Here is a 26,962-nt window from a genome sequence, read left to right on the forward strand (position 1 = left end):
CACATGTGTATTCACAGATAAACACTATACACATGTGTATTCACAGATAAACACTATACACATGTGTATTCACAGATAAACGCTATACACATGTGTATTCACAGATAAACGCTATGCACATGTGTATTCACAGATAAACGCTATGCACATGTGTATTCACAGATAAACGCTATGCACATGTGTATTCACAGATAAACACTATGCACATGTGTATTCACAGATAAACGCTATGCACATGTGTATTCACAGATAAACGCTATGCACATGTGTATTCACAGATAAACACTATGCACATGTGTATTCACAGATAAACACTATGCACATGTGTATTCACAGATAAACACTATACACATGTGTATTCACAGATAAACGCTATACACATGTGTATTCACAGATAAACACTATACACATGTGTATTCACAGATAAACACTATGCACATGTGTATTCACAGATAAACACTATGACGTGTATTCACAAATAAACGCTATACACATGTGTATTCACAGATAAACACTATGCACATGTGTATTCACAAATAAACACTATGCACATGTGTATTCACAGATAAACACTATACACATGTGTATTCACAGATTAAACACTATACACATGTGTATTCACAGATAAACACTATGCACATGTGTATTCACAGATAAACACTATGCACATGTGTATTCACAGATAAACACTATGCACATGTGTATTCACAGATAAACACTATACACATGTGTATTCACAGATAAACACTATACACATGTGTATTCACAGATAAACACTATGCACATGTGTATTCACAGATAAACACTATACACATGTGTATTCACAGATAAACACTATACACATGTGTATTCACAGATAAACACTATACACATGTGTATTCACAGATAAACACTAAGCACATGTGTATTCACAGATAAACACTATACACATGTGTATTCACAGATAAACACTATGCACATGTGTATTCACAGATAAACACTATACACATGTGTATTCACAGATAAACACTATACACATGTGTATTCACAAATAAACACTATACACATGTGTATTCACAGATAAACGCTATGCACATGTGTATTCACAGATAAACACTATACACATGTGTATTCACAGATAAACACTATGCACATGTGTATTCACAGATAAACGCTATACACATGTGTATTCACAGATAAACACTATACACATGTGTATTCACAGATAAACACTATGCACATGTGTATTCACAGATAAACACTAAGCACATGTGTATTCACAGATAAACACTAAGCACATGTGTATTCACAGATAAACACTATACACATGTGTATTCACAGATAAACACTAAGCACATGTGTATTCACAGATAAACACTATGCACATGTGTATTCACAGATAAACACTATGCACATGTGTATTCACAGATAAACACTAAGCACATGTGTATTCACAGATAAACACTAAGCACATGTGTATTCACAGATAAACACTATACACATGTGTATTCACAGATAAACACTAAGCACATGTGTATTCACAGATAAACACTAAGCACATGTGTATTCACAGATAAACACTATGCACATGTGTATTCACAGATAAACACTATGCACATGTGTATTCACAGATAAACACTATGCACATGTGTATTCACAGATAAACACTATGCACATGTGTATTCACAGATAAACGCTATACACATGTGTATTCACAGATAAACACTATGACGTGTATTCACAAATAAACACTATACACATGTGTATTCACAGATAAACACTATACACATGTGTATTCACAAATAAACACTATGCACATGTGTATTCACAGATAAACACTAAGCACATGTGTATTCACAGATAAACACTGACGTGTATTCACAGATAAACACTATGCACATAAGTAAACATTCTATACAGTGTGTATGTGTATGCACATTTAAACACTCTGTAGATGAAAAGGGAAACAGTCCGTATATAAACAGTAACTGTCTGTATAGGATGCATTATTGTAAAATATTGCTGGTTGGTTTTGTCTGATTCATTTAACTTGGTAGGGCAGAGTAGCTTGAGATTTTTATATGGATGATTTTGCTTTTTGGTTATGACAGCTTGTAGAAAACTACAAAATCCCTTCCTACTGGATACCTGGAATACGATGCTAAGCATGGTCAATGCTGTAGGTCAACAATCGTTATTTAAATCACCTAAAAGGCTATATTAAAAACGTTAGTTCCTGAACTTTTGAGCACAACCATGCAGAATGTTATAATTAAGTATTTTCTGGTTTAATACTGATCACATTGGTGCAAACATATTGCACATCTATTTACTGAACTCTACCCAGTTGAAAAATGTTGTGTCAATTCAAATTTTGAAAGAGTTTGGCAGGGGCTATATTTTGTGGTGGAAGGAGTGAATAATCAAAAAGTTCTCAATCTTCATAATTTACAGTTTCTGTTTCATCCAATATATCTTCTTCTTTTTTCCCCCCTTTATGTGTATTTCAGTTTTATAATTTATGATACAAGTAGTTGAGACTTGGAACTAGTTCAAATGTTGTAATTCATTTGGTTGATATATTTTTCCAAACAGAATGCAGATTCTTTTAAAAGTCTTAGTTAATTTTCTTGAATTTTTTTATCAAAATTAAGTATTTTGGCCAATAATTTTAAAATTTGATCTTCAACACCCCTTTTTTTTTTTTTGGTTCCATTTTAAATTTTAAGATAAGACTTTGAAAATTATGTGAAATTTTAGAAATTGACATTACTCCTAATGTGTCCTTTTAAACTCTCAAATTCGATATCATGAATTTTTCCGTATATCAAGTGCAAAAAGGTCATTATTTCCATTACTAGTATTAAACTTTTTTTAATTTCTGTATTGTTAGAAGACATGATTATGTATCTATTTTATGTAATGATTCATTTGTGTTGCATATGTTGTTTTGACACCAACAGACAAATCAAGTTTAATTAGATAAATCTTGAGCAAATTTTAAGTGCAAAAGGTCATGTTTCAAACACTGTAGCTCAATAACAAGCATGGTGACCCCAGTTTTTCTCTTTAATTTCCTAATTGTCCTTCAATGTAGAAATCAAAAATACTGACATTACAAATCTCAGGTGCAAACCAAACTCCCCGTCGAGGCCTCATTACGTCACCTACGAATAGACCTCTCCTATGTTACGCAGTACAATATACAGATTTGTATATTGTGAGTCCGCGATTATCATGCAGGCAAATAACATTGACATTAAGAGCATTAATATAAAAGTATGGATTTTATTTTAAACAAAGATCAAAGATCATTCAAAAGTAGGGAGACTCTGTTCAAGTTATTGTGTAAAGTAATGAACTTGATGTTTACGTTCTTGTTTTGAAAGTTGTTTACGTTTGACGTTATGTTTTTTCGTCATTCTACAGTGACGTCACACAGTATACGCGGCCTAAGAAATCGCTATCCCATAATGCCTAAGTGGAAGAGTTTGGTTTGTAAGCAAACGAACTCTGGCGGAAGTTTGAGGTGCAAACCTCTTGAAGGATACTTGAAGCAACAATCAAGTACTATAGAACTCTCTCTCTTCTGTATCAAATCTTAGATTTTTTAAAAATAATTAGACCCTAAATGATTAAAGGAAGTCCAGTGCAAACAAATCACTAAATCAAACATTACGGGTAGGTGATAAAAGCCGTGTACCAGGAAATTGTTCCTTCTAATTACTGTATAAACTCATGTGATAACAACCGGGTCCTGGTGCAGTTGACTTCTACAAGCACTATTCATATTTCATTTATATGTTTAATTGAATTTTAATAAACAATGAACTTTGAAATATTAAAATCATACATCTGAGTAACTGAGTAGCGATTTCGATGTCAGATTCTTGAATGTTCGATGCTTCAATGGCAGCAAGAGACAATAAAATGTACTTGTTAATGTAGTACTATTATCTTATTAATTGGCAATATTCAATTTCATCACACAAGCTGAAGGTGTGTTTTGAATAAATTCCCATAATGACTAACAAACTTTTTTCGAAAATGATGAAAATGAAAACTAAATTTGTTTTTTAAAGTAAAATGAAATAAATTTACTGTATAGAATGTAATTCATTTTCATTGATTTCTCAATGAAGTCTAAAACACTGTAGAAAATTTGTATAGACTTCTATAGGAGGGGTGTGACGGTACATATTGTCATCCGGCGGCACTTGTTGTTGGTGACAATATGTACATACCCTTACATAATAACGTCTGCTGGCACATATTGTCATCAAAGATCTCAGTACATATTGTCATCGGCAACTATATGTACCTACTGTCAATTTAGGTCAATATTTTTTTGTGTATTTCTTAAGCGTGTTTTCTATTGCCTCATGATTTAACAGAGGTAATTGTCATGTGTTTTTTGCAAAGATGCATTCTGTTGATGGTAAGATAGGTTATCCTTTTTAATTTAACCCCCTATATTTGAGGTCACCTGAGTGATGCAGGTAACCTATTGCTATTGGTCTGCACCCATTGTTGTACGTGAACAATTGAACATTTTTAACTTCTTGAGAACAATCCTTCCAGTTCTCTCTAATATTACTATATAGATGGGAGATAAATTGCATACATTATCATAATGTACATAAAGTTCTCCATTTAAATATGTCAAATTTGTGTCTCCCTCGCCCATAGGGATTAAGTCTCCAGGGTGAGGCTATTAAATATATAGTGACATAGGAAAATGTTTAAGAACACATCTTGTTTTATATTGCTGCTGGACATTAGAATTTAGCTTAGATAAGTAGAACAGGAAAGTTATTCTAGATTTCATTGGACTAATGAAACCTGTAACTAATACTGAGACGACTGATGACTCTTGTTAGACTCGTCTGCCCTACCATGTCACTTGGATGTTACAATAGCTGACAATTCATGTCTTATTCACTTGCATGTTTCTACATTACAGTCTACACTGGAGGAAGCTAAAGCCTTGCTAACAGAACTGGAATCCCAGGAAGGTAGCCCAGAAATGGACACAAATGAGGAAGACACTGAAAACAATTCACAGTCTAAAGATGAAGTAGATGACTCTGCTAGGAAAAAGACCTGATATTCTGTGAAGCATTCAAAATGATCATTGAACAGTTTTACAAGAGCTGGTCTAATTAAGGGAACTGGAACAGCGCTCTGTTCCTCTAGTGATTGTGGACCGAGAAATTGTTTACCTAAGAATTGGAGACCTTTTCATCTTTTTCTTTATATGAAGAATGAGACAGTTTTACTGCCATTATCCACCCTCTACTTAGTCAGTTGTGTTATTAGTGTAACCAGATACAGGTGTTTAGAAGAATGCTAGTTTTTTTTTTATTTACATAGGACAGCATATGCACAAATATTGATCAAGCATTATATATTATATACTGTAACAATGTCTTACAAGTCGAAGGTATGAGTGATAAATATTGTATATTTATATACATTTTCCCCCCATTTTGAATGCATTATTCAATTAAAAGAACTTCCTGGTAATATTTAGATATCTTGTATACAATTAAAACACTTCTTAGGAATAAAATTTCTATTTCTATTTATTTTATTAACAGATTTCCAGATGGGGAAAAATAAGGTCAATGGAGAATCTGGGAACTTGTCTGTCATTTCATTTCAAATATTAATAGATTTATTATTTTTGGTGTACAAAAGAAATATTATGTGACATGGCTCTTGAAGAAGTGGGTCACTAGCTCAGGGCATTTGTTGTATATACCCAATACAAGTGAGGTTTGTTTTTCATTAGAAAAATGTAAACCATCACATTCAGATAACCCTGAAATCTCACTATGCAAGAATGACTTCTCTGTTAATTGTGGGTGAATCCATTATAGTTTTAACTAGATGTACTGAAATATTTGTAAATGAAATTGAGTTAGTAAATTATGATCCATAATGGTGAGTCTACTTTTGTGTTGATTATAATTCAAAATCCCAACAACATTTAGGAAAGAATAAGATCTCAAGAATTTATACTCATCTGCTTCAGATTTTAGAATGATATGTAAATTTGAAATTGATTACACTAAATATACATGTAATATACATGCTTTTAGTGCAATGTCAAATACAGATTCTTAGGGAACCTGTGATGTTTCACGGCATTATCAGGATGGACATTCTCCTTCACACAATGACATGGATTGCAATTTTCAATGCATACTTTTAATAATGTAAAAGTACATGTATTCCCAAACTGTTTGCACTAAAAAAAAATTTGCGTATGATTAAAACTGAACTGTACAAAGTGGACATAACCAGGTAGTTTGTGTGCAGGAAGTGCTAATTCACCTAATATTAATTTTGTAAATAAAATTGTTGTACATCAGGAATTAGGATGTATATATTACTTTGTATATATTTATTGTACATAAATGCGAAATTCATATAAAATACATGATGCATCAAGATGTGTTCAGTTATTGATTTGTCCAAAAAGTTCAACACCCCAGTACATTAGTTTTGATTGTTCTGCTGAAGAAAATTGGCCTTTTCAAGTACAGTTGTACCGTATAGCGGGTTTTTTCCTCGGAGCGATAAATTTGGCTTATTTTAGTGGTTAGATAGCTTTCCACCAAAATTTCACTCACCAAATATGCACCCAATTACGACTTCATTTTTTTCAAGAAAGATAATTCTTCCTTGTCCACCAATATTTATTCCACTAAAATTAATAGCATACCTTTGAGCCAGCAAATCGTCAAATTTTAGAGCTGCGGGAAAAAAACCCACTATACGATATCTTGTATTTTCTATTAAATCAAAGATTTCATTTCCCCTTTAAGGTAGAGATTGATAGGTCGATGCTAAAAAAATTAACCATTGAATTTTTTTTATTTTGATATATGTTTATGATGAAGCTTCGATATAAAACATAATAAAAAATCAATGTAGGTAATCGACCTTGTTTTTGAGAAATATGGCGATTTTAACAACACCTTCTTTAGTCCTTGTAAAGCGTAAAAAGTGAAGAAAAATAAGTAGAGAGCAATATACAAATAGAGCTATAACATTTTTATTGTAAAAAGGATCATAACTTGTCATATATGGTTCCAAACAACCTTTCACATAATTGTATATTACACATCAATTTCAAGTTCAGCAATCATTATTAACATGCAACAACATTACTTCAACAGAGCTACATTGGGCAATTACCTTAAAACAGTGCACAATATTTGCACACAGGGTCATACCTTTGTTTAAGCTGCAAAAAAATTGCCCATCAAATTTCTTATTTTATTTCATCAAGTGGTCAGTCTATTAGTAAGTAAAATATATGAAAAAAAATATACACCATAATGGGGTTCAATATGGAACTAGCAAAAAATTCCTAATCCCACCCCCTTTTAACAAACTACACATTTTCGTAAGAAAAAGGGTTATTAAAAGATGGTGTAAACAATCCATCAAAAACAGCTTGCTGAAATTCGAAGATTCTTTGTAATACCTTTTTTAAATTAATAAATATAATACAGAAAGTATGTATTTCAAATTGTAGCTTATATTTTGTTGTAGTTCTCGTTGTTGACCTTTGTGCACTTACACTCAGAATATAGATTTATCATACGTCATCATATTTGATGATTAATATCAAGAGTTTTCCCAAATAAAAATCCCCACAAAAAATTGAAATACAATTTATATTTGTTAAAACAAATGTCTCCATTACATCCCAACCCCTTTAATATACTGCATGGTATGGAGGAGAAAGAATGAGCAGGAACATAGACGTCATGAATTGCACTCGGTGCATTGAGAAGAAAGATTCAGCCAGCAGAGATAAACTACTGACCTTTTTATAACTTAGAATGTTTAAGCATTCCCAAATTACCTCTTTGAAAATTGAACATGACAATAAGAAAAAAAAACCACTATACGATATCTTGTATTTTCTATTTCTGTTGCATCATCTATTGTTCAATATCCACCATATTATAACCCTGGTGTCCAGTGAGTTGCCCATGATCATCCATCAAGGGTTGACTTTTTGGACAACTGCAGGCAACTTATTGGACACAGGCAGTAGAAAAGGATAGATATTGGACAAAGTTAAAAAAAAATACATACTAGTATTTTAATGCAAACATAACACAGGATTTTTTATCACTAAATTCATATCTGAATTTCACCTACATTAACAGAAAACACATTGTCAGATCTAAGATTTATTAAAACAAACATTTTCATTTCCAAACATCCAATGTAGGAACGCATTCCATTCGATTAACTAGTAGTCTCCCATTAACTGTGGCACCTGAATCGTTCTAAATGTTAACACTGCACAATGGTAGCAAGACAAGGAGGAAATACTTTGACCATGATGATGGTATCTGTGGACTTTGAATGGTGGGCTGTTTAGTTTTTGACCCTGCACAAAGTTGCTGATGCATCTTTTTGTTAGCTCGATCCCTATTGAGCTATTCTGATCACCGATCTGCCTGTTCATTTGTCTGTAAACTTTACACATTTTTCAACAACTTATCCAGATCCACAGGGCCGATTTCAAGTGTGTATGCCATAAAGCATCCTTGGATAAAGGGGAGTCAAAATTGTTCAATCCTTTTCAAAGGGGAGATAATAAAGAACAGTGAAAGTATGGTGAAATTTCAAAATATTCTCAAAAATAATTGGACCAAAAAAGACAAAACATGTGAAAGCTTCCTTAATGAGTGGAAATTCAAAATGATCAAATTCACATGGCCCGAGGGTGGGGCACAAATGGGGATCAATGTTTTACATTGGGATGTATTTGGGAAAATATTTTAAAATCTCAAAAATGCATATCAAACATTGTTAAAAAGTGCAGATTCAAGTTTGAATTTGTGGCCCCAGGGGATAGGGTGGGGCCACAATAGAGGATCAAAGTTTTGTGTGAGGAATGTATAGTGAAGAGAATTTTTTAAAATTTCTTCATATAAATAGGTAGGCCATGAACAGTCCTGTTTATAAGCAAGCAACTTCAGGTAGTGCAGTCAAAGTTGTTGAAAGCTATGGCCCTTGGGATTGGGTGGGACCACAATAGGGGATTTAAAGTTCTACAAGGGTATATATAGGAAAACTCTTTAAAATCTTCTCAAGAACAGCAGGGTCATGATAACTCGTATCAATATACAAGCATTGTTTTGTGTGGAAATTTATAGGGAACAATCTTCTTAGTCATACATGTATATCAATATGCCACCATTCTCAGTGCAGATTTCATTGCATTTGAATCGTGGCCCTGGTGGTAGGGTGGGGCTCATTTAGGATGGCAGTATATTATGAAATTTTGTATTAAAATCTTCAAGAGACTGCAGTGCTAAGATATGTCATCATTCTTGAGTATTGCAGATTCAATTTCCTCAAATTATGGCTTGGGGTAGGATGGCTTAATCAGGAAATCAAATATTTACACGAGAATACTGTAAATATATTACATTTGGCTGTGTATTCTATTTAGCGCCTTTGGCGGAACGCAGCTTCTGCTAAATCAAGTACATCGCTAAATGCCATCCGTAAATCTAGATGTTTAAAGTAATTCAGGAATGCTCTAAATCAAATCTACGCTAACTTGTTGAAAAAACGATTTCCGCCAAATATAATACGTTTACAGTATATATTAGGAAATTTAAAGAAAAAGAAATCTAGAAGCAAGGCCATGGTGTCTCTATCTCTCTTAGACTCACCTAAGGGACCAGCAAGTAGGCATCCGTAAAGACAGATCCTGCACAGATCAAATAGCTACCCTCCGCATCATTGTTGAACAGTTCTTGGAGTGGAATTCGCCGCTCTACATCAACTTTGTAGATTATGAGAAGGCCTTCGATAGTCTGGACAGGAAAACCCTCTGGAACCTACTCCGACACTATGGGGTGCCAGGAAAGATGGTTAACATCATCAAAAACTCTCATGAAAGGATGACCTGCAGAGTAGTCCATGGAGGCCAGCTTACGGAGGCCTTTGAGGTGAAAACCGGAGTTTGTCAAGGTTGCTTGCTTTTCCCTTTTTTCTTTCTGTTCGCTATGAAGATGTCAACGGCCAACACAACAATAATCCAGTGGACACCTTTCAAGCAACTTGATGACCTCGACCTCACAGATGACCTGGCACAACTGTCCCATACCCGACAACAAACGCAGGAGAAGACCAACAATGTAGCATCCACTTCAGCACAAGTAGGCCTAAACAACAAGGGGAAGACCAAGATTCTCAAGGTCAACACCGTCAGCAGCGAACCAATCAAGCTGGAAGATGAGATACTAGAAGAGGTGGAGTCTTTCACGTACTTGGGAAGTGTCATCGACAAGCTGGGTTGAACTGATGCTGATGTGGGAGCTAGAATTGGAAAAGCCAGAGCAGCATTCCTACAACCAAAGAACATATGAAATTCCAAAAGAGCTGACTCTGCAGACCAAGATCAGGCTGTTCAACTCAAACATCAAGTCAGTTCTTCTCTATGGGGCTGAAACCTGGAGGACAACAGTGGCAAGTCAAGAAGGTCCAGACCTTTTTAAATTCTTGTCTGAGAAGGATGCTCCAAATCCAATGGCCGAAAACCATCAACAACAAAGACCTGTGGCAGAGAACCAACCAACATCCTGCAGAAGACAAGATTCCAGGACAACGCTGGAGGTGGATTGGTCACACACTCCATAAGCCAGCATCAAACATCACAAGACACGCGCTGACCTAGAATCCCCAAGGAAATAGAAACAGAGGTCAGCCGAGAAACACGTAACGCCGAGATCTCGATGCCGACACCAAGGAAATGGGATATACCTGGAGACAATTTGAACAGAAGGCCCAGGATAGAGATGCCTGGAGATCCCTTGTCAGTGGTCGATGCTCCCGGAAGGGTAACAGGTATAGGCAAGTACTAAATCATATCAATATGCAAATATTCTGAATTCAGGGTTGTTTTCCCCATGTACCTTAGGGTTAGGATGAGGCTAAAATCAGGAATCAGATATTACATAATGTATAAATATAGGGGAAGTAATGATCCCCAGAACAGTGAGGCATGTTAGTCATAATGATTGTGAGGCATCCCCATGTTGTTCTGATTCAAGTTCGAGTAAGTCACAACCCCATGCAGCTGGGTTGGGGTCAAAATTTACCATGAGATTAAAAGGGGAAAATATCTTGTAAGAATCTTCCTCTAAGGAACAATACCCCATAGAAAATTCTGTTGATGAACTTGACTGTTACAAAATTTAAATCCGATTATCTCTTTATAGATTTCTCCCCCCCCCCCCCCTCCCCGAGTCCAGAGTGGATTGATCCTTGACCTCAAAATCAACTGACCCGCAGATCCCAAGTTCAAATCCACCACTTAGGATGTACTATTGTTTTTTGTCAATCAAGCAAATGATTATCAAAATATAGGAGACAACATATTACTGTCCAGTTTGACCCTTGACCATGTGAACCCAAAAACATTAGGGTTCATCTACTCCTTACAATGTACTAAATTTGATGTCTGTCAAGGAAAGGGTTCTAAATGTAAGAGACAAAAATTGCCATGTCCAATTTGACTCTTGGCCATGTGAACCCCAAAATCAATAGGGTTCATCTACTCCTTACGATGTACTAGCATAATAAGTTTGATGTTTGTCAAGGAAAGGGTTCTCAATATATTGAGTAGACAGGATCTTCCTACGCCCAGGAACAGTGGTGGATTTAGGGAGTTCAGAACACACACACACACACACCCACTCTTCTTTTTTTTGTTTTACCACACCCGAATCTATAAAAGATGTGGTGACTATAAATGAAAGGAAGAAGGAACAAGAATTTCAGTCCAAAATGCATTAAAATGCACCATTTTAAATCAATCTTTTTAAAATTTTCCCAGTTAAACCCCTCCCCCTTTGGCCCTCAACACCCCCCCCCCCCCCCCCCCCCCCACCCCTGTAAGGTCTAGATCTGCTGAGAAAGGATTGACCCTTGACCATGTGACCTTAAAATCAATAGGTTCATCAACCTAATGGCTCACTACACCTTGAAAGAGTTTATCAAATCACCTCAAAATGATTTAATTATGAAATATGTATATTGATATGCAACAAGTACATATGTCAAAAAAGCAAATATTATGCAATTTTGGAGAGATAAAACATGATTTTCAATAAATAACACAGAAGACAGTGGTGGATTTGAATTCGGGATCTGCGGTTCAGTACATGTATTAACCCGATACCTTATCTACCAAGACTCGGGATCTGCGGGTCAGTATTAACCTGATACCTTATCCACTAAGACTCGGGATCTGCAGGTCAGTATTAACCTGATACCTTATCCACCAAGACTCGTGATCTGCAGGTCAGTATTAACCTGATACCTTATCCACTAAGACTCGGGATCTGTGGGTCAGTATTAACCCAATACCTTATCCACTAAGACTCGGGATCTGCGGGTCAGTATCAACCCGATACTTTATCCACTAAGACTCGGGATCTGCGGTTCAGTATTAAACTGATACCTTATTCACTAAGACTCAGGATCTGCGGGTCAGTATCAACCCGATACCTTATCCACTAAGACTCGGGATCTGCAGGTCAGTATTAACCTGATACCTTATCCATTAAGCTACGTCAATAAACTGATCGATAAAGTTATTTTGCAAAACACTTGAATTGCCATCTTGTGACGTAATTAATGTCATAAAATGTATGAGTCTTGATGTAGTGAGCTACCTTAAAATGTACCAGTGTACCAAGTTTGATGTCTGTCAAGCAAAGTTCTCAAAACATTGAGCTAACAGTGCCTTCCTATGTTCAGTTTGACCCTTGACCATGTGAACTCAAAATCAAAAGGGTTCTACTCCTTATGATGTACCAAGTTTAATGTCTGTCAAGGAAAGGGTTCTCAAGATATTGAGTGAGCAGTAACTTTAGGAATATGTCCAGAGTGGACTGACCTTCAACATTAAAATCGATACTCCTTAGGATGTACCAAAAGAAAAGATGTGTCTACTTTTTATACATCCATCTTTAGTAGAGTTTGATATCTGTCAAACAGAGGGTTCTTGAGATATTGAGTGGACAAGACTTAGAAGCTTCAGAGCATGTTTTGGCTTGATAAAGAAAAGAAAAAAGAAACAGAAAACCCTAACATATGGACATAGACATCATTGTACCATCACAAAAACCCATCTAAAGAGGGCTGCATAAAAACTAGACACATCTTTTCATTAAGACCTGATCTAAATGTTTATTAATGCATTGCAGTGAATTAATCACAAATTCTATTGTTGTTTAACATCCATTGTACAATGTTTCAATGAAAGATAATTCCCATGCTGATTTAACTTGAGGACATATGCATCATTTGGTCTTGGTAGCTCAGTGGTTAGATCACCTGACTAGCAATGCAGGGTCCTGGGTTTGATACCCAACTGTTCTAATGATTTTTCTCTTCCCTGAAAGAGGGGAGACATAATTCACTTGCATTCTATCTTGTTTCTTGGAGTATATTACCATGTCTGTTTTAGAGTTTAATAGCATATTTTGATAGTTCATGGTTGTTGTAATTAAAGATGTAACGTCAGCTCTTATGCAAGTGGTTAAATGGACATTACTGTAGCAAAAGAGACATTGTTTTTGTACTTTCTGTCTATCTGTCTGTCACAAAATCTTGTGAACGCTTCTCCTCCTATATGGTTTATCAGATAGACTTGAAACTTTGTACAATGCTTCATTGCCATTTGTTGATGTGCATATTGTCGGGACAGGAGGGTCCAATTATTTTCCTGAAAGTTATCATGGATCTAAGAGGGGTCGTGGATGTAATAGTTTGTGAACACATCTCCTATATGGGTTATCGGATAGATTTGAAACTTTGTACAATGCTTCATTGTCATTTTTAGATGTGCATATTGTCGGGACAGGAGGATCCAATCATTTTCCTGAAAGTTATAGTGGATCTAAGAGGGGTGGAGGATGTAAAATAGCTTGTAAACACTTCTCCTATACATGTATGGGTTATCGGATAGATTTGAATCTTTGTACAATGCTTTATTGCCATTTGTAGATGTGCATATTTGTGGGACGAGAGGATCCAATTTTTTTCCTTAAAGTTATTATTGATCTAAAAGGGATGGAGGATGTTAAAATGGCTTGTGAACACTTCTCCTCTTATACAGCTTATTCGATAAACTTGAATTTTGTACAATACTTCAATGCCATTTGCAAATGTTTTCCTTAATAGTGGATATGAGGGGTGGAGGGTGTAAAATAGTTTGTGAACGCTTCTCCTATGTGGCTTATGACAGTTCATAATGTCAATGTTCCTGCTCATGCTATGCAGTACATTAAGGGGAGGTTTCATTTGGAGCACTTCCAATTTGGGGAGCTGGCGAGACATGTTTTTCATAAAAACAAACTCTAGATACATGTCAAATGCCATGTAAATTATATATATTATTGAGAAACATTGTGCATGTCCCCAACTTGAACGCAGTATTAAGTCTTCCCCGGAAGACATGTGTCGCCTGCTAGTTGATTCTATATGTAATATATCACGTATAATGTTGAAAAAGTAAATTATTCAAATGGTTTTTGTCAGTTTAATACTCCTTTTAAAGGTTTTGAGAATTACTAAACATTCTTTAACGATAACTTAATTGAAATTGAAAGATGAGACATTATTATGCAATGGAATTTGTGGGAGAATCTGTTTGAAATTAAGACATTTATTAAATGTAGACTGAATGAAAACATGTTTGAAAATATGTATCAACCTGTTACTGTGCTCTTCAAGACAATGGTAATAACCATAAGTAATTATCTGTTGGGTTTACTGCTTAGTCTTGTTGTCTTTTTATATATCCAAGTTACTGTTTCTCAAGAAAAATCATAATTAGTGCTGTTCTGAAATCACATATACTGTCCTTCAGTATGGGAATTACAAATACTGTCCTTTTGTACATAAAAATACTGTCCTTCAGTTAATCATAAAATAAAATCTTCAGCAAAACATTTTTTTGCTGTAAAAAATTCTAAGTCCCGGCAAACAGGAAGTTGATAAGCGACAGATTCGAAAATGTCTTACACAATACAGTTGGCCACACTGATGCTCTGTGCCAAATATCAGGGAGTTGCCCCATGTGGTTCTTGAGAAAACTGTGACAGAAATGTTTTGTGACGACGACGGATAGTGATCCCTATATGTCGCCACTGCGTGTAACGCAGGCGACACAAAAATGGGCAACTTCATGTTTGTTAGTTTTTGTAAATTTTTTCATCAATTTTGTAAAGATGAATTTCTGATTTGTAAGTTTTCATTAACTATTTCAATTTGATTACAATTTCAATTGATTCTTGTTTAAACTTTGTTATCATTCTTTTAAAAACAAACTCTTGCTCTTTAAAGTCAACATTTAAGTCATGGGCTGTAAGGAAGGAGGGGAGAGCTCGTATGAATTGTGACCTTCACATTTCAATCTCAAAATCAATGGAGGTCTTTCTTATGTTAGAGATTCGTCACCTTAAGCATCATTCCACAATCTTGGAGAAAACTAAAATTATCATCTAGAATCTATTTTGTGTAATATATACATAAATTTCTGACCTTGGTCTTTGTCTTTATGACCTCAAAATTAACAAGAGTCAGAGGGAGCTATTGTATGAAATTTCAATGTAAAAGTTTTAGGACTTTTAGAGATAGAGTCTTGAAATAAATGTGACAGACAGAATGGACAGACCCAAATTAATATTCCTGCTTAATACCACGGGACAAAAATGCCAAAGGAAAACAGCAGACAAATTTTGGTTAGAAAACCTCGCTTGAACCTTTGGATCAGAATAGCTAAAAACTTCCATCAAACTCACAATGGGGTACCATTAAATCTAGTACACTAGGACAAAAAATTGTCCACAGGAATCAGAAGTGTGTGCACAACTTGCATGTGTAGTTTGTTGTACAGGCTGTGTTCACTGATGGCTTTATTTTACTTCCACATCTCCTTATTGAGAAGGAATCTATTGGTTATATGTGAAAACTTGCAAGAAAAACTGTAGAGACAGATGTAGTTTCATCTTTAATTACCTTTAACTTTAAAACATAATTTTATATGTTAAATATAAAGATACTTTTATGCAAATTTCAGAATTAAATGCATATCTGAAATTGCAAACTTAATATGTACATATACAGCAACACATTCTAACATAAAGCTAACAATTGTCTGCAAACATACATTTCCTCCCATGTATTATTGCAAAAGAAATAATAGAAAAGACATAATTTTCAAATCATAAAATAAAACCTTTTCACATCAGTTATTGCAGCATCTGCAGATCTACGGTACTTTAAAAAAAGAAAACTTCGAATTCCCTTAAAGAACATTTAAGTAATTTTTAAAACCAAATAAAACTTTATATAATAAAATGATGTTAATGAAGTACTGTAAATATGAGCATGACATCACTGTAACATTAACAACTGGATACAAATTTTTGGCAATCACTGTTATACCAAATCTCTCTATGTACCTGCTAATAATTCAAAGGTTGATTTCACTTGCACTATTTCAACCATATGAAATGCGTCATGCAATATGATTATAAAAGGATTTCGTGTTTCTCTCTTGTACACAAAATGCTGAAAATAGATAAAGCTTCAAGGTTACAAATAAATTGTGTAAGTTGTAAAAATCATTCCATCTGAGAAATACACATAAAAGACATATAACACCAATAAATAATGGCTGGACTAGTCCTAGCACTAGGGCCTGGCCTTTAAGCAGTTGATGGAGTGATGCCTCACTATCACAGTGTTCATGAGATGCACTCCTCACACACACTCTCTCAGATTCCATTTTACCATGTGTGTATTGCACATGTGGGATAGAGATCCATGAATATTTTTGATGGCCTATATCCCAATTGTTAACATTCAGCAACCTAGCTTGTTCCAATTCAAAAGTCAGCAAACTCTTTTGCACACTTTTCAGTGGAAGAAATTCTGAGTGGTTCTTCTTCATAGTCATCAAAATTGCTGGCATCCCCAGGTCCTTTGCAACTTGGAACAAACGGGGCATCTACCTGAAATATCAAAGCAATATGCAATGATAACTCTACGTATCAGCAAGATATCTATATAATTCTATCTATCTCTGTATTTATCTATATCAATAATATATATATATATATATATATATATTATATATTATATATAAAATTAAGATGGCCTTGTTGTTCTGTACAAAATAAAAAAGAAAAAGAAAAGATTTTCCCCTATATTCATGTACATGTATTATGTAAAGTTTAATTCCAAATTCTAGCCCCTATCTAACCCCTGGGTTCATGAAAAAAAAATCAATTCACACAGTCACAACTTGGGAATATTTGCAGATTAATGATTTTATAGGGTGCTCTTGCAATGACCCCCCCCCCCCCCCCCTTAATTTCCTACAACTTCAAATCCCTACAATTCCAACCCTTGTCAAATATGAATCTGCACAAAACTGGAATGCTTCCATATTAATATGACTACTCATGGTCAGTAATTTATGACTAGAAAATTTTCAAAGATAGCGTATATTCCAATGTCCAACGTTGATACCTTTTTGAGCTTTCAGCTCAGGCAAGTTAAAAAACAAAACAAACCTTTGTTCTAAACATAAAGCAAATTACCTTTTTCTGGTATATAGCAATCCAATCTGTTGCTGAGAACCATTTGTGGTTTTTGATGTCGTTGACACCATTCTTTAAATTGCCATATCGTTTTGTCAGATCTACTTGGAGTAAATACCTCAACAGGTCTTTTAAATCATGGCTAAAATGTGATGGAAACCGGACCTAAAAGTATACATTGTACATGTATATTCATCAAGATCATAAACCTAATTGTCAGACATTTTCCTTCCTCTTTTACTACTACTATTCAAATTTTGTGTAACAAGAGTTCCACAAGGTGGGGCATATACCCTCACAACAAGTGTCTACAACTTTTTTCTATGAAGTCCCATAGTGACCTTGACCTTTGACCCTAAAACCAATAGGGTTTTCCCTCTATTGATAACAAAACTACCTGTCACGTATCAAATCAAATCGAGCAAATATAGTCTGTAGTGTCTACAAGCTGAGTTACACACACTCGCCCACACACGAACAGTTCCATTACTATATTCCCTCTCGCAATGAATTGCAACAGCATAATTAAATTTTTTATATTTTGACGATACACCCGATGAAAGAGCAAATTAGAATACACCCCAACCAGCCTATATATGGTGTGGTATAACACAGCAAGTATATCAATTAATGTAATCCAAATCACATTTCCATACCTACAGTATTTTAAAATAATCACATTTCCATATCTACAGTATTTTAAAATCACAATTGTCTAACTTTTCATCATTTAAGAAAAGAAAAATATTGATACTTGTATGATTGTAAAAATCATAAAAACTATAGTCTTATGCATATGGGGTCATCATTTCCTAATTCATGTATCAAACATCAATTTCAATCTGCTATAGTGATCTTTGAGTTAGGACCTAGAAATGTATCAATTCATATTCACAATTTTTCACTTAAATGTAAAGGTGCTTTTGACAGGGGACCTTGAAAATATAAAGTGTCAGTTTAATATACCACAAAAGTGTATGTATCAAGTTAAATAAAAGTAAATTCCTTCAAAAGCTAGGTATAGTGCCACCCACTCTCACAGTTAAAAATAGCCAAAAAATTGTTGACAGGAGATGAAATTACACATCTACTTTCCTGGACTAAAATTTCAACTAACAATAAATGTCGATTCCAATTCCCTTTTAATCCACTCCTGTTGGCTTACATAGCATTGGATCAATATAAGAATTTTAACGTTTAGTCTTTTAAATAGTCCAAGTAAACAATTTCTTAATACATTGATATTCTCCACAGAAACTACATTCCACAGTGACCTACCTTTCCTGAAACAATTTTTTCATAGATCTGGATAGGTTGATCTGCAAAGAATGGGGGATACCCTGCTGCCATTTCATACACTAACACTCCTAATGCCCACCAATCCACTGCTTTGTTGTAGCCCTGTTCAATGATTTATTTATCACTATTTAACATATGTTGATTAATATTCATCATCAATTATCAGCAGCTTAATTACTGATCAAGATATGTTTATGTTGTGACTTTTAAAATCTTCAAAAAATGGCTTGCCTTGCTAAGAATGATTTCTGGAGCGAGGTATTCTGGGGTACCACACAGGGTCCATGTTCTTCCTTTCACTTTCTTGGCAAAACCAAAATCTGTAACCTAAGCAATGCAAAACAAATTTTGAGTGTAATTTTTCAAATACATCTAGATGCAATCATTTTAATGGAATTCAGTCATTTTCTTTCAAATTTCTTTATCTAGTTGATAATGACATTAGAATGATTACCATTATTAAAATCTGAACCACAAAATGCACAATTACAAATATTACAACATCATTTGTCATTCAATATATTTTCAAATTTCACTTAAATCTGATTGTCTAGCATTATTGGGTAATAAGACAACATTTAGATCAGAAGCAGTTCTGGATGTGTTTTATATTGCCCCCTCATCACCCATAGTGCCCTGCCACAAATAGACAGGTAAGGTGCTGAACAAATTAGCCAAGGTCTACAAGGTGCTTGCTGCATTGTGTCTGCTTTAGCGGCCTGCCTCGAAGCCACATTGCTAGCAGTACCACATCTACGAAACACAGCTATATAGATGAGCAAGCAGCGGTGGTGTTGCTGACATGTATAGGATCGATGCACAATGCATGGTGTCCACTGATGCATGAACGATTACCCCACCTATAAATAGCACTTTCTTTTTCAGTGTTTGAAGTTAATATAACTTGTCATTCATGCTTCAATGATCTTTTGCCCTGAGGACTATACGCCACTTAAAACAGGTCTGTCATAACAAACTATTTATATACAGGTAGTGGCAGTAAGCCAGATTTTGCTATCATGCCAAACTAACATGCAAACAGATTACACACTTGTAATAACAATTGGTACAAAGTCAGATAAAATAATGTTAAAAAGTAACAGTGAACCTAACTCAATATCCAATGAAGGCCAATCATTTCAACACCCATGCATTTCAATTAATAGAAAGGAGTTCAGATTTAACATGTCAGAAGTATACATATTCCTGTCTTCATAAATTAGAAAACATATCTTTAGGGCATGCAAATTTAAAGGATACCAAGTATCATCTTCTCATTTCAAGCTGACAAGTCCAAAATACATGTACATGAAATTGACATCTGATATACATCTTTGTATTGCCCAGAGTGCAAGTCTACTAACTATATTATTTCAAAAAGTTTCATTACAAAACCAATGCACAGCAAAACTAAATACCTACAAAGGTCAGGTAGGAAGAGAGAAATAGTTTTAGAGAATTCTTCGATACTTTATCTGTCCCATACAGATAAGTACCATTGACTCACTTGCATAATTATGAATACAGAAGGCTTCATTGAAATTTCTTGTCATTTATCCAGTAATCTGTAGGTTTATTAACTTCAAAATTTGGGACTTTCATTCAAAAACCATTGTTCAACCAAACATGCAGATCCTTAAAAGAAGATTCAAGTTTGCTGAAATGAAGGAAGACATTCTTACTAAGGGGATGATGGATATTATCAAAAATTGAAAACAAGACCTTAGTTTGGTTTATTGGCCACAATGGCGTCATACACATGGGTTCAAATTTATACACAGAAGAATCAAATTATTCACTTATAAAATATAATATACAGTATATATAAGCATTTCAGTGTTACATCGTGTCAGATCATTCAAATACTGATCCCAAACACGGTTGATGGTAAAAGAAAAAGTGGTTCAAATTTCACAGTATTTTAAAGAACAAGACCAATCAATTGCTGAACGGTATTATTATTCTTAGCACAAACATAATGATTAAAACCTTCTCTTTATGAACCATTATAGGTTTTCAGGTGTATGTTTTAAATTCACCAGTTTTGGTTTTCAATAGACAGATTGAAGAGAGAAAATCTTTATAGGAAAGTCTGAATAACAATATCCAAAAAATCAGTCTCTACTTGGTGCTGTTTCAATTAAATTCAAGCTACATTACAAGCGTGTAAGCAGAGCTCTACATGCAAAACAAAAAGCGCAGATAAGAATTAGCAGTTATGACAGCCAGTTTGGTACCATGTCCCAGTTAGAAGCAAAGAAAGCTTACCATGTATAGATGAGTGTCAAGTTTAATGCAACGTTCCTATACATCTTTTTTTTTTTTTAACAACACCACGCCATACCTTTAAATAGCCCATGGTATCTAATAGTAAATTCTCTGGTTTTAAATCGCGGTACATAATATCCAAATGATGCAAGTATTCCAAGACCAATACAATTTGTGCAGCATAGAACCTGGAATGCGGCTCACTGTCAAAAAAGCACAAAATATGTTATCACACACAGGAAAACTATCTAAAATCTGCCATTTACACCTAACAGGGGAGGGACCAAGTTCATCTCAGCTGCTTCTGAAGGTTTCTCTCATCTTGCCTGCATTACTTACTTTCAAATAACCTTGAGTGTCTATAAGTAAATTCTCTGGTTTGAGATCTCGGTATATGAGATCCAGATAATGGAGATATTCAAATGCCAAAACTATTTGGGCAGCATAGAACCGGGAATGTGGCTCACTGTGGGGGAAAAAAGCAAAACAACACATCAATGCAGAACACTTCAGTTTACTTGTGTGCAACTTAAACAAAAGGCCCATGGGCCACACTGCTCACCTGAGTACAAAAAGGCCTGGAGCGAACAAATTTCGGTCTATTTCAGTCCAGGCTTCACGTGGTTGCTTGCATTTCTAACAATTATGTAAGCTTGTATAAATTGAAGATTTCAATTCAACGTTAAAACTTTTAACTGATTGTGGTTCTGACCTGGCCCAAGGGATTTAGAAACCTGGTACCTGGCATGTACAAATCTGAAACTACATTGCATGAAGATGATTGCATATTCATATGACAATCTATACTCTTGTGGTTATTAAAAACGCTTTTTTAAAAGATTGTTCCTATACATACATAACCTATACATATCCCTGGGTTCATAGCATGAACAAACCCATGCTTGCACATTGATTCATCAATTTCTTTTCCTAACTATAAGCAATGTTAACTTTGAACCCTTACTGTGGTCTTGTCCTGGCAGATCATGGTTTGAACAAACTTGAATCTTCAGTATCATATGCAATATTTCTTACAAATTCCAGCCTTTATGGTGTTTTGGTTCTTGAGAATCAGATTTTTTTTCAGAGGGGCATGTTCCATCACTTGAACACACTTGAATTTCCTTTACCCAAGGATGCTTTTTGGCAAATTTGGTTGATATCGGCCCTGTAGTCATTGAGCAGTAAAAATGTGAAACGTTTACAGACAACCAACAAACTTTGATCAAAAAAAGCTCACTTTCTAAAGAAAAATTGAAATCAAAATTTACAAAATTTCGTATCAGTGATGAAAATTTTATCTGAGTACATTACATATTCTAATATGGGAACATGGCATTCTAAAGATGAATAAATGTAGGAGATGGCATTTTGCTGAATCAGGAGGCACAGTTTCAATACACACTCCCTAAAATGAGTCCATTAGGACAATTCGAAACACACGATCTTGCCTTAATAACAAGGCACTTCATTTTTGTATTCAAACTGATATTTTTATGAACAATGCTTTAAATAAAGAAAAATCATTCAATGTTTAAAATAATATATACATATCAAAGTAAAATATGATAACACACCTGATTCACTTATCTGCCATCTTTACACTATACAAGAAAATGACCAATGTGCCACATTACACTTTTCAGTTTTAATTACTATCCCTTATAATGTCTAACAAGGATTGTAGTACCACATCAATGATAGAGAAAGTGAAACTAGACACAAAATGCACTACCTTCTCTGAGTATCAAGCCTTTCTTTAAACAATCTCTGTATGTTATCCAGTTGTGTTCAAGTTTGTTTTTTATTTCTAACCCAAGTCTCAAATTGTGTCTATTTTCATCAAAGTTCAGTTTCCTTTGGTCATAATTTAATAGCCAGGTGGACCAAAATACACAGATTTATTCAGATTTATTTTATCTGCAGGTGCATCTACATGAATATTTCATTAAGAAATGATTACTTTCAATCATATTTCAAAACAATTGTTACAATTTTCCCCATTAAAACTTTTAATACACCTTTCTTGATATACCTTAGCTTTAATCCCCTTGTAGCAGTACTTATGTTTCTCCTAAATCCACCTCTTGATGCATGAAAATGTGATAAGTCCCAGGGAAATGATAAATGCACCAGAAGATGACATTAAGGGGGAAAGGAGCGAAACAGTGCAAATACAGACTATATCAGTTCAAGTGAAATACAGCCACTCATACAAAGTATTACAAACAGAGGAGGAATTTTCTTATCCTCCACTAGGTGATTTCTGGAACAACCCAAAAAAATTTCACCCAACAATTAGAACATTACCATACAAAAAGATGAGGGAAAACATTTCAATAGTGTTTAGAAACATGCACCAGAAGCTACACTGAATAAGACATTTACATGTACACCTGTTATTGAAATTTCAATGAAACATTTCCACCGGGGTAAAATAGTCTAGGATGAGTAACATTCCTGGGGTATTTATAAAAACAACACATGCTTTTGCCAAAATTGCATAAATTGTAAAATGTGTAATACCTGTATATTTCATTGATCAGTTTAGGTTGTATAGGAGTGAAAGAGAGCAGCTTATAGAAATCATTAATTACAAAATATAACTGATGCAATGATTAACAGGTGAACTGTTATATTTACATAAAACATCAACACCCTATGCGTGATTCATACAAACACAAAAATGACATTTCAGCTTAAGACTAAATACATGTACATATGTATATATGGTAAAGTGTAAGTTTGTTGATTAATAGTCCCTTTTACAAAAGCTTTTTTTTAAAGGCAGATTAAAAGATATGTAAACAAAATTCATGTAGTAAGAATAAAGATTTGTTTTACTATTAATTAAATGGTAATTGTAGTATCTTTGAGGTTATTTCAATTGTAAATACTTTAATATTGGCAAAATAGGATAGCACTAAAGTCAGGATTCTTACCTAAACCGTCCAATCCTCCTCAAATGTGAAAACATTTCACCACCCGTCACAAACTCTAACACCATGTACAAATTAGAATTATCCTGAAAAATTCCAAGTCCGTCTTTTCAGAATTCTGTACATTAAATTAAAAGCAATCTACATATTCTCCAAAGATACCACATCTTTCCATGTGAATTTACCACCCTGTACTTTCAAATCTTGAACTTCAGTCTTAATAAAAAATATACAGATATTGCTTGTCCACCATTCCATACCACATTTACTATTTCTGCTAGATCTATCATCATTTGTTTGTTATGTCATGCCTATAAATATTTAGTCAATATAAAGTCTGACTGCAATTTCATCTCAATTTGTGATTTCCTACACCTCTACATTCCTTAAAGGGACTGATTCACGATTTTACCCAAAAGTTTGTTTTTCACTTTTAATGATCAAAATCTACTGTCTAATGTGTTTCAAGATTTCAAATGAAAATTAAGGTTATACATCATCACAGAAGCTCATTTTAGAGAGTTTATTATCTGTTTTGTAAACAAAGATTGTGGTATGTTATTGTACGAAATTTCAAAAAAACTGGATATCGATCTAAGTTTATTATATATCTTTCACATTTCAAGCATTTTGGGGGTAGAATGTGTCATCTAAAAGTTAAAATTTGTGATTATGCAAAATTAAGATGAATTATATTACAAAATCAATATTTCACTTGTTTGTTTACATAAAAAGACTCAAGTCTTTGTTTACATAACACAGATTTAAGCGTGGAATATAGTTTTTATTCTTGCATTCAGAAGGTCAAAATTTTGGCTGTCAATATTAAATGAGTTATATTTTTAATGTTTAACATCAAAAATGAAAAATATTTTTATCAAAAATCGTGAACCAGTCCCTTTAATGAAACAAAGTACTTGTCCATGGTTTTGGGCATATTATCTGAACAACTTCTCCTGATATTTTACACACACACAAGAGGCACTTGGCTTTAATGGTCACCTGAGTAACATGTAACTGTCACTTGAGTAGCATGTAACAACTCTTCAATGGACAGCTCAATCAAACAAGGTGTTAATCATTTTTTTTTTTTAGAAATGAAAGTAAATTGTCCTTAACTTTTCAGATTTAGTTTTTTCACTGCCCAAGAGTAAATGAGTATTTACAAACAAGATGTGTTTGTGAAACATAGATGTCTCCGGATTACAACTAAGTGGAACTCATTTTAGTGAATAATTTTCAAAGAGGTCAAAGGTCAATTTCACAAGGTCACCAAAATTGTTACCAATGAAAAGGTCTTCCACAAGAAATACACATGATTAATATAAAAACAGTTTCTCTAACATTTTCAGACAATGAATCTACAGAAAGGTAAAAAAAAATAAAATATAAAGGGGGTCTAGGGTCCTCCCCCAGTGGGGTATCTAGGGGCAGTGCCCCTAGATTGGGGGTCCCAGGTGACCACCAGCCGAATATGGATATTTTGATTTTAAGAAGCTTTTCAGATATGAATTTTGTGAACAAATTCAGAGGTTTTAAGCTGCCAATAATAGTAAGTAAGTATTGATTTTAGACAAATGTCCTACACAATCTACCAACACTTGACTAAAATAATCTTCATAAGCCATCACTGTCGTATCTTTGTACTACTTTTGAGGACATTTTTGTAAGGCCCACATGTTTACAATTTATGTACATTCTGCTGATTGGGTGATATCGTATTGATTCAACCAATCAACCAGAAGAATACGAGGAAATGCTGATCACTATGTAAAATTCAAAGTCAAAACCGGATATTCCAGAAAATAAAATTTGTAAATGGTGAAATTTATTGAACAACCTAGAATTTTCCAGAAGTGGAATTGTTATATAGAGAATGGATTTTCCCAGAAAGCAGAGAAAAATCATACCTGCGATTTAAAAGATATGGTTGTATTTGAATTTTCTTAAAGTAGGTCAAAGGTCAATGTTAAGGTCACCAGGTAAAAGATTTTGGTGTCAATGGAAAGGTCTTGCCACAAGGAGTACAAATACCAAATATGAAAGGTCTAGGTCAAAGTTTTTTGCCACAGACATGGACAAACAGACCAAAAACATAATAATGTGGGGAATCAAGAAAAATTTCAAAGAAATAATGCATTTTCCCTATAAAAAGCATGAAGTTCTGTCCTAGCACCAGAGCCTTTGACCCAGGGGTCATGAATTTCACAATTCTGTACAGCACATAGAAACTATATGTAATTCTGCACTTTATAAATGAATAAAATAATAATAATTTTAGTACAGACACCCTTCATCATCATCATGACTAACTCACTATACAGTATCCACATAACTTGTCTGATTGATGTCCCTAAGTAAAGAAGACTTTTAAAGATGGCATATTTTTTTTTCAAGGCTTTGACCCCAGGGGTGCAGTGACCATGAAATTCACAATTTTAGTCCTATTTTCCCAAAGATGTTCCAAACCAAATCAGATTAAAAATGATTACTACTTAAAGACAAAATTTTGAATATGTTCAAATGTTAACACACGCCTTACAACAGACAATTATCAATCGCTCTAGGTTTTCCGAGTAACTCAGGTGACCAAACAATAAAACAAAATCATAAATTTACCTTAAAATGATAATCTAACGACACCAGAAATGGGAACTGTATGGCCTGTAATATCTTCTTCTCGTTCAGAGTATGTTCAACTTGTTTTAATTTCACTACCTACATAAACAGATAAACAAGTGCCCTTAATAGCAAATATTAATAGTGCACAACTGTATGCACACACTTCAGGAAATTACAGGTGATTCAGAG

At 34.3% G+C, this 26,962-nt stretch overlaps 2 protein-coding genes across 10 annotated transcripts in view; one reads left to right on the forward strand and one right to left on the reverse strand.

Moving 5' to 3' along the window:
• Window positions 1–6,435, forward strand: part of LOC125669925 (ubiquitin carboxyl-terminal hydrolase 24-like) — a 60,127-nt gene extending 53,692 nt beyond the window's left edge. The window contains exon 58 of the mRNA XM_048904774.2: window positions 4,943–6,435. Coding sequence (XP_048760731.2) covers window positions 4,943–5,086 — 144 coding nt within the window. The 3' untranslated portion in view covers window positions 5,087–6,435. The remainder of the gene's footprint in view (window positions 1–4,942) is intronic.
• Window positions 6,436–16,035: 9,600 nt separating this feature from the next.
• Window positions 16,036–26,962, reverse strand: part of LOC125667891 (cAMP-dependent protein kinase catalytic subunit 1) — a 54,000-nt gene continuing 43,073 nt past the window's right edge. For 5 of the 9 annotated variants that reach the window (XM_048901559.2, XM_048901560.2, XM_048901562.2 and 2 more), the window contains 7 exons: window positions 26,771–26,869; window positions 24,155–24,237; window positions 21,552–21,678; window positions 19,176–19,271; window positions 18,924–19,046; window positions 17,646–17,810; window positions 16,036–17,054 (listed from right to left, as the gene is read on the reverse strand). In XM_048901559.2, coding sequence (XP_048757516.1) covers window positions 16,929–17,054; window positions 17,646–17,810; window positions 18,924–19,046; window positions 19,176–19,271; window positions 21,552–21,678; window positions 24,155–24,237; window positions 26,771–26,869 — 819 coding nt within the window. In that variant the 3' untranslated portion in view covers window positions 16,036–16,928. Of the gene's footprint in view, window positions 17,055–17,645; window positions 17,811–18,923; window positions 19,047–19,175; window positions 19,272–21,288; window positions 21,416–21,551; window positions 21,679–24,154; window positions 24,238–26,770; window positions 26,870–26,962 lie in introns of all 9 variants that reach the window. The other 4 variants (XM_056161753.1, XM_056161754.1, XM_056161755.1 and 1 more) reach the window with 1 other exon arrangement.

This window comes from Ostrea edulis, chromosome 4, assembly GCF_947568905.1.
Source record: "Ostrea edulis chromosome 4, xbOstEdul1.1, whole genome shotgun sequence".
NCBI classification, from domain to species: domain Eukaryota; kingdom Metazoa; phylum Mollusca; class Bivalvia; order Ostreida; family Ostreidae; genus Ostrea; species Ostrea edulis.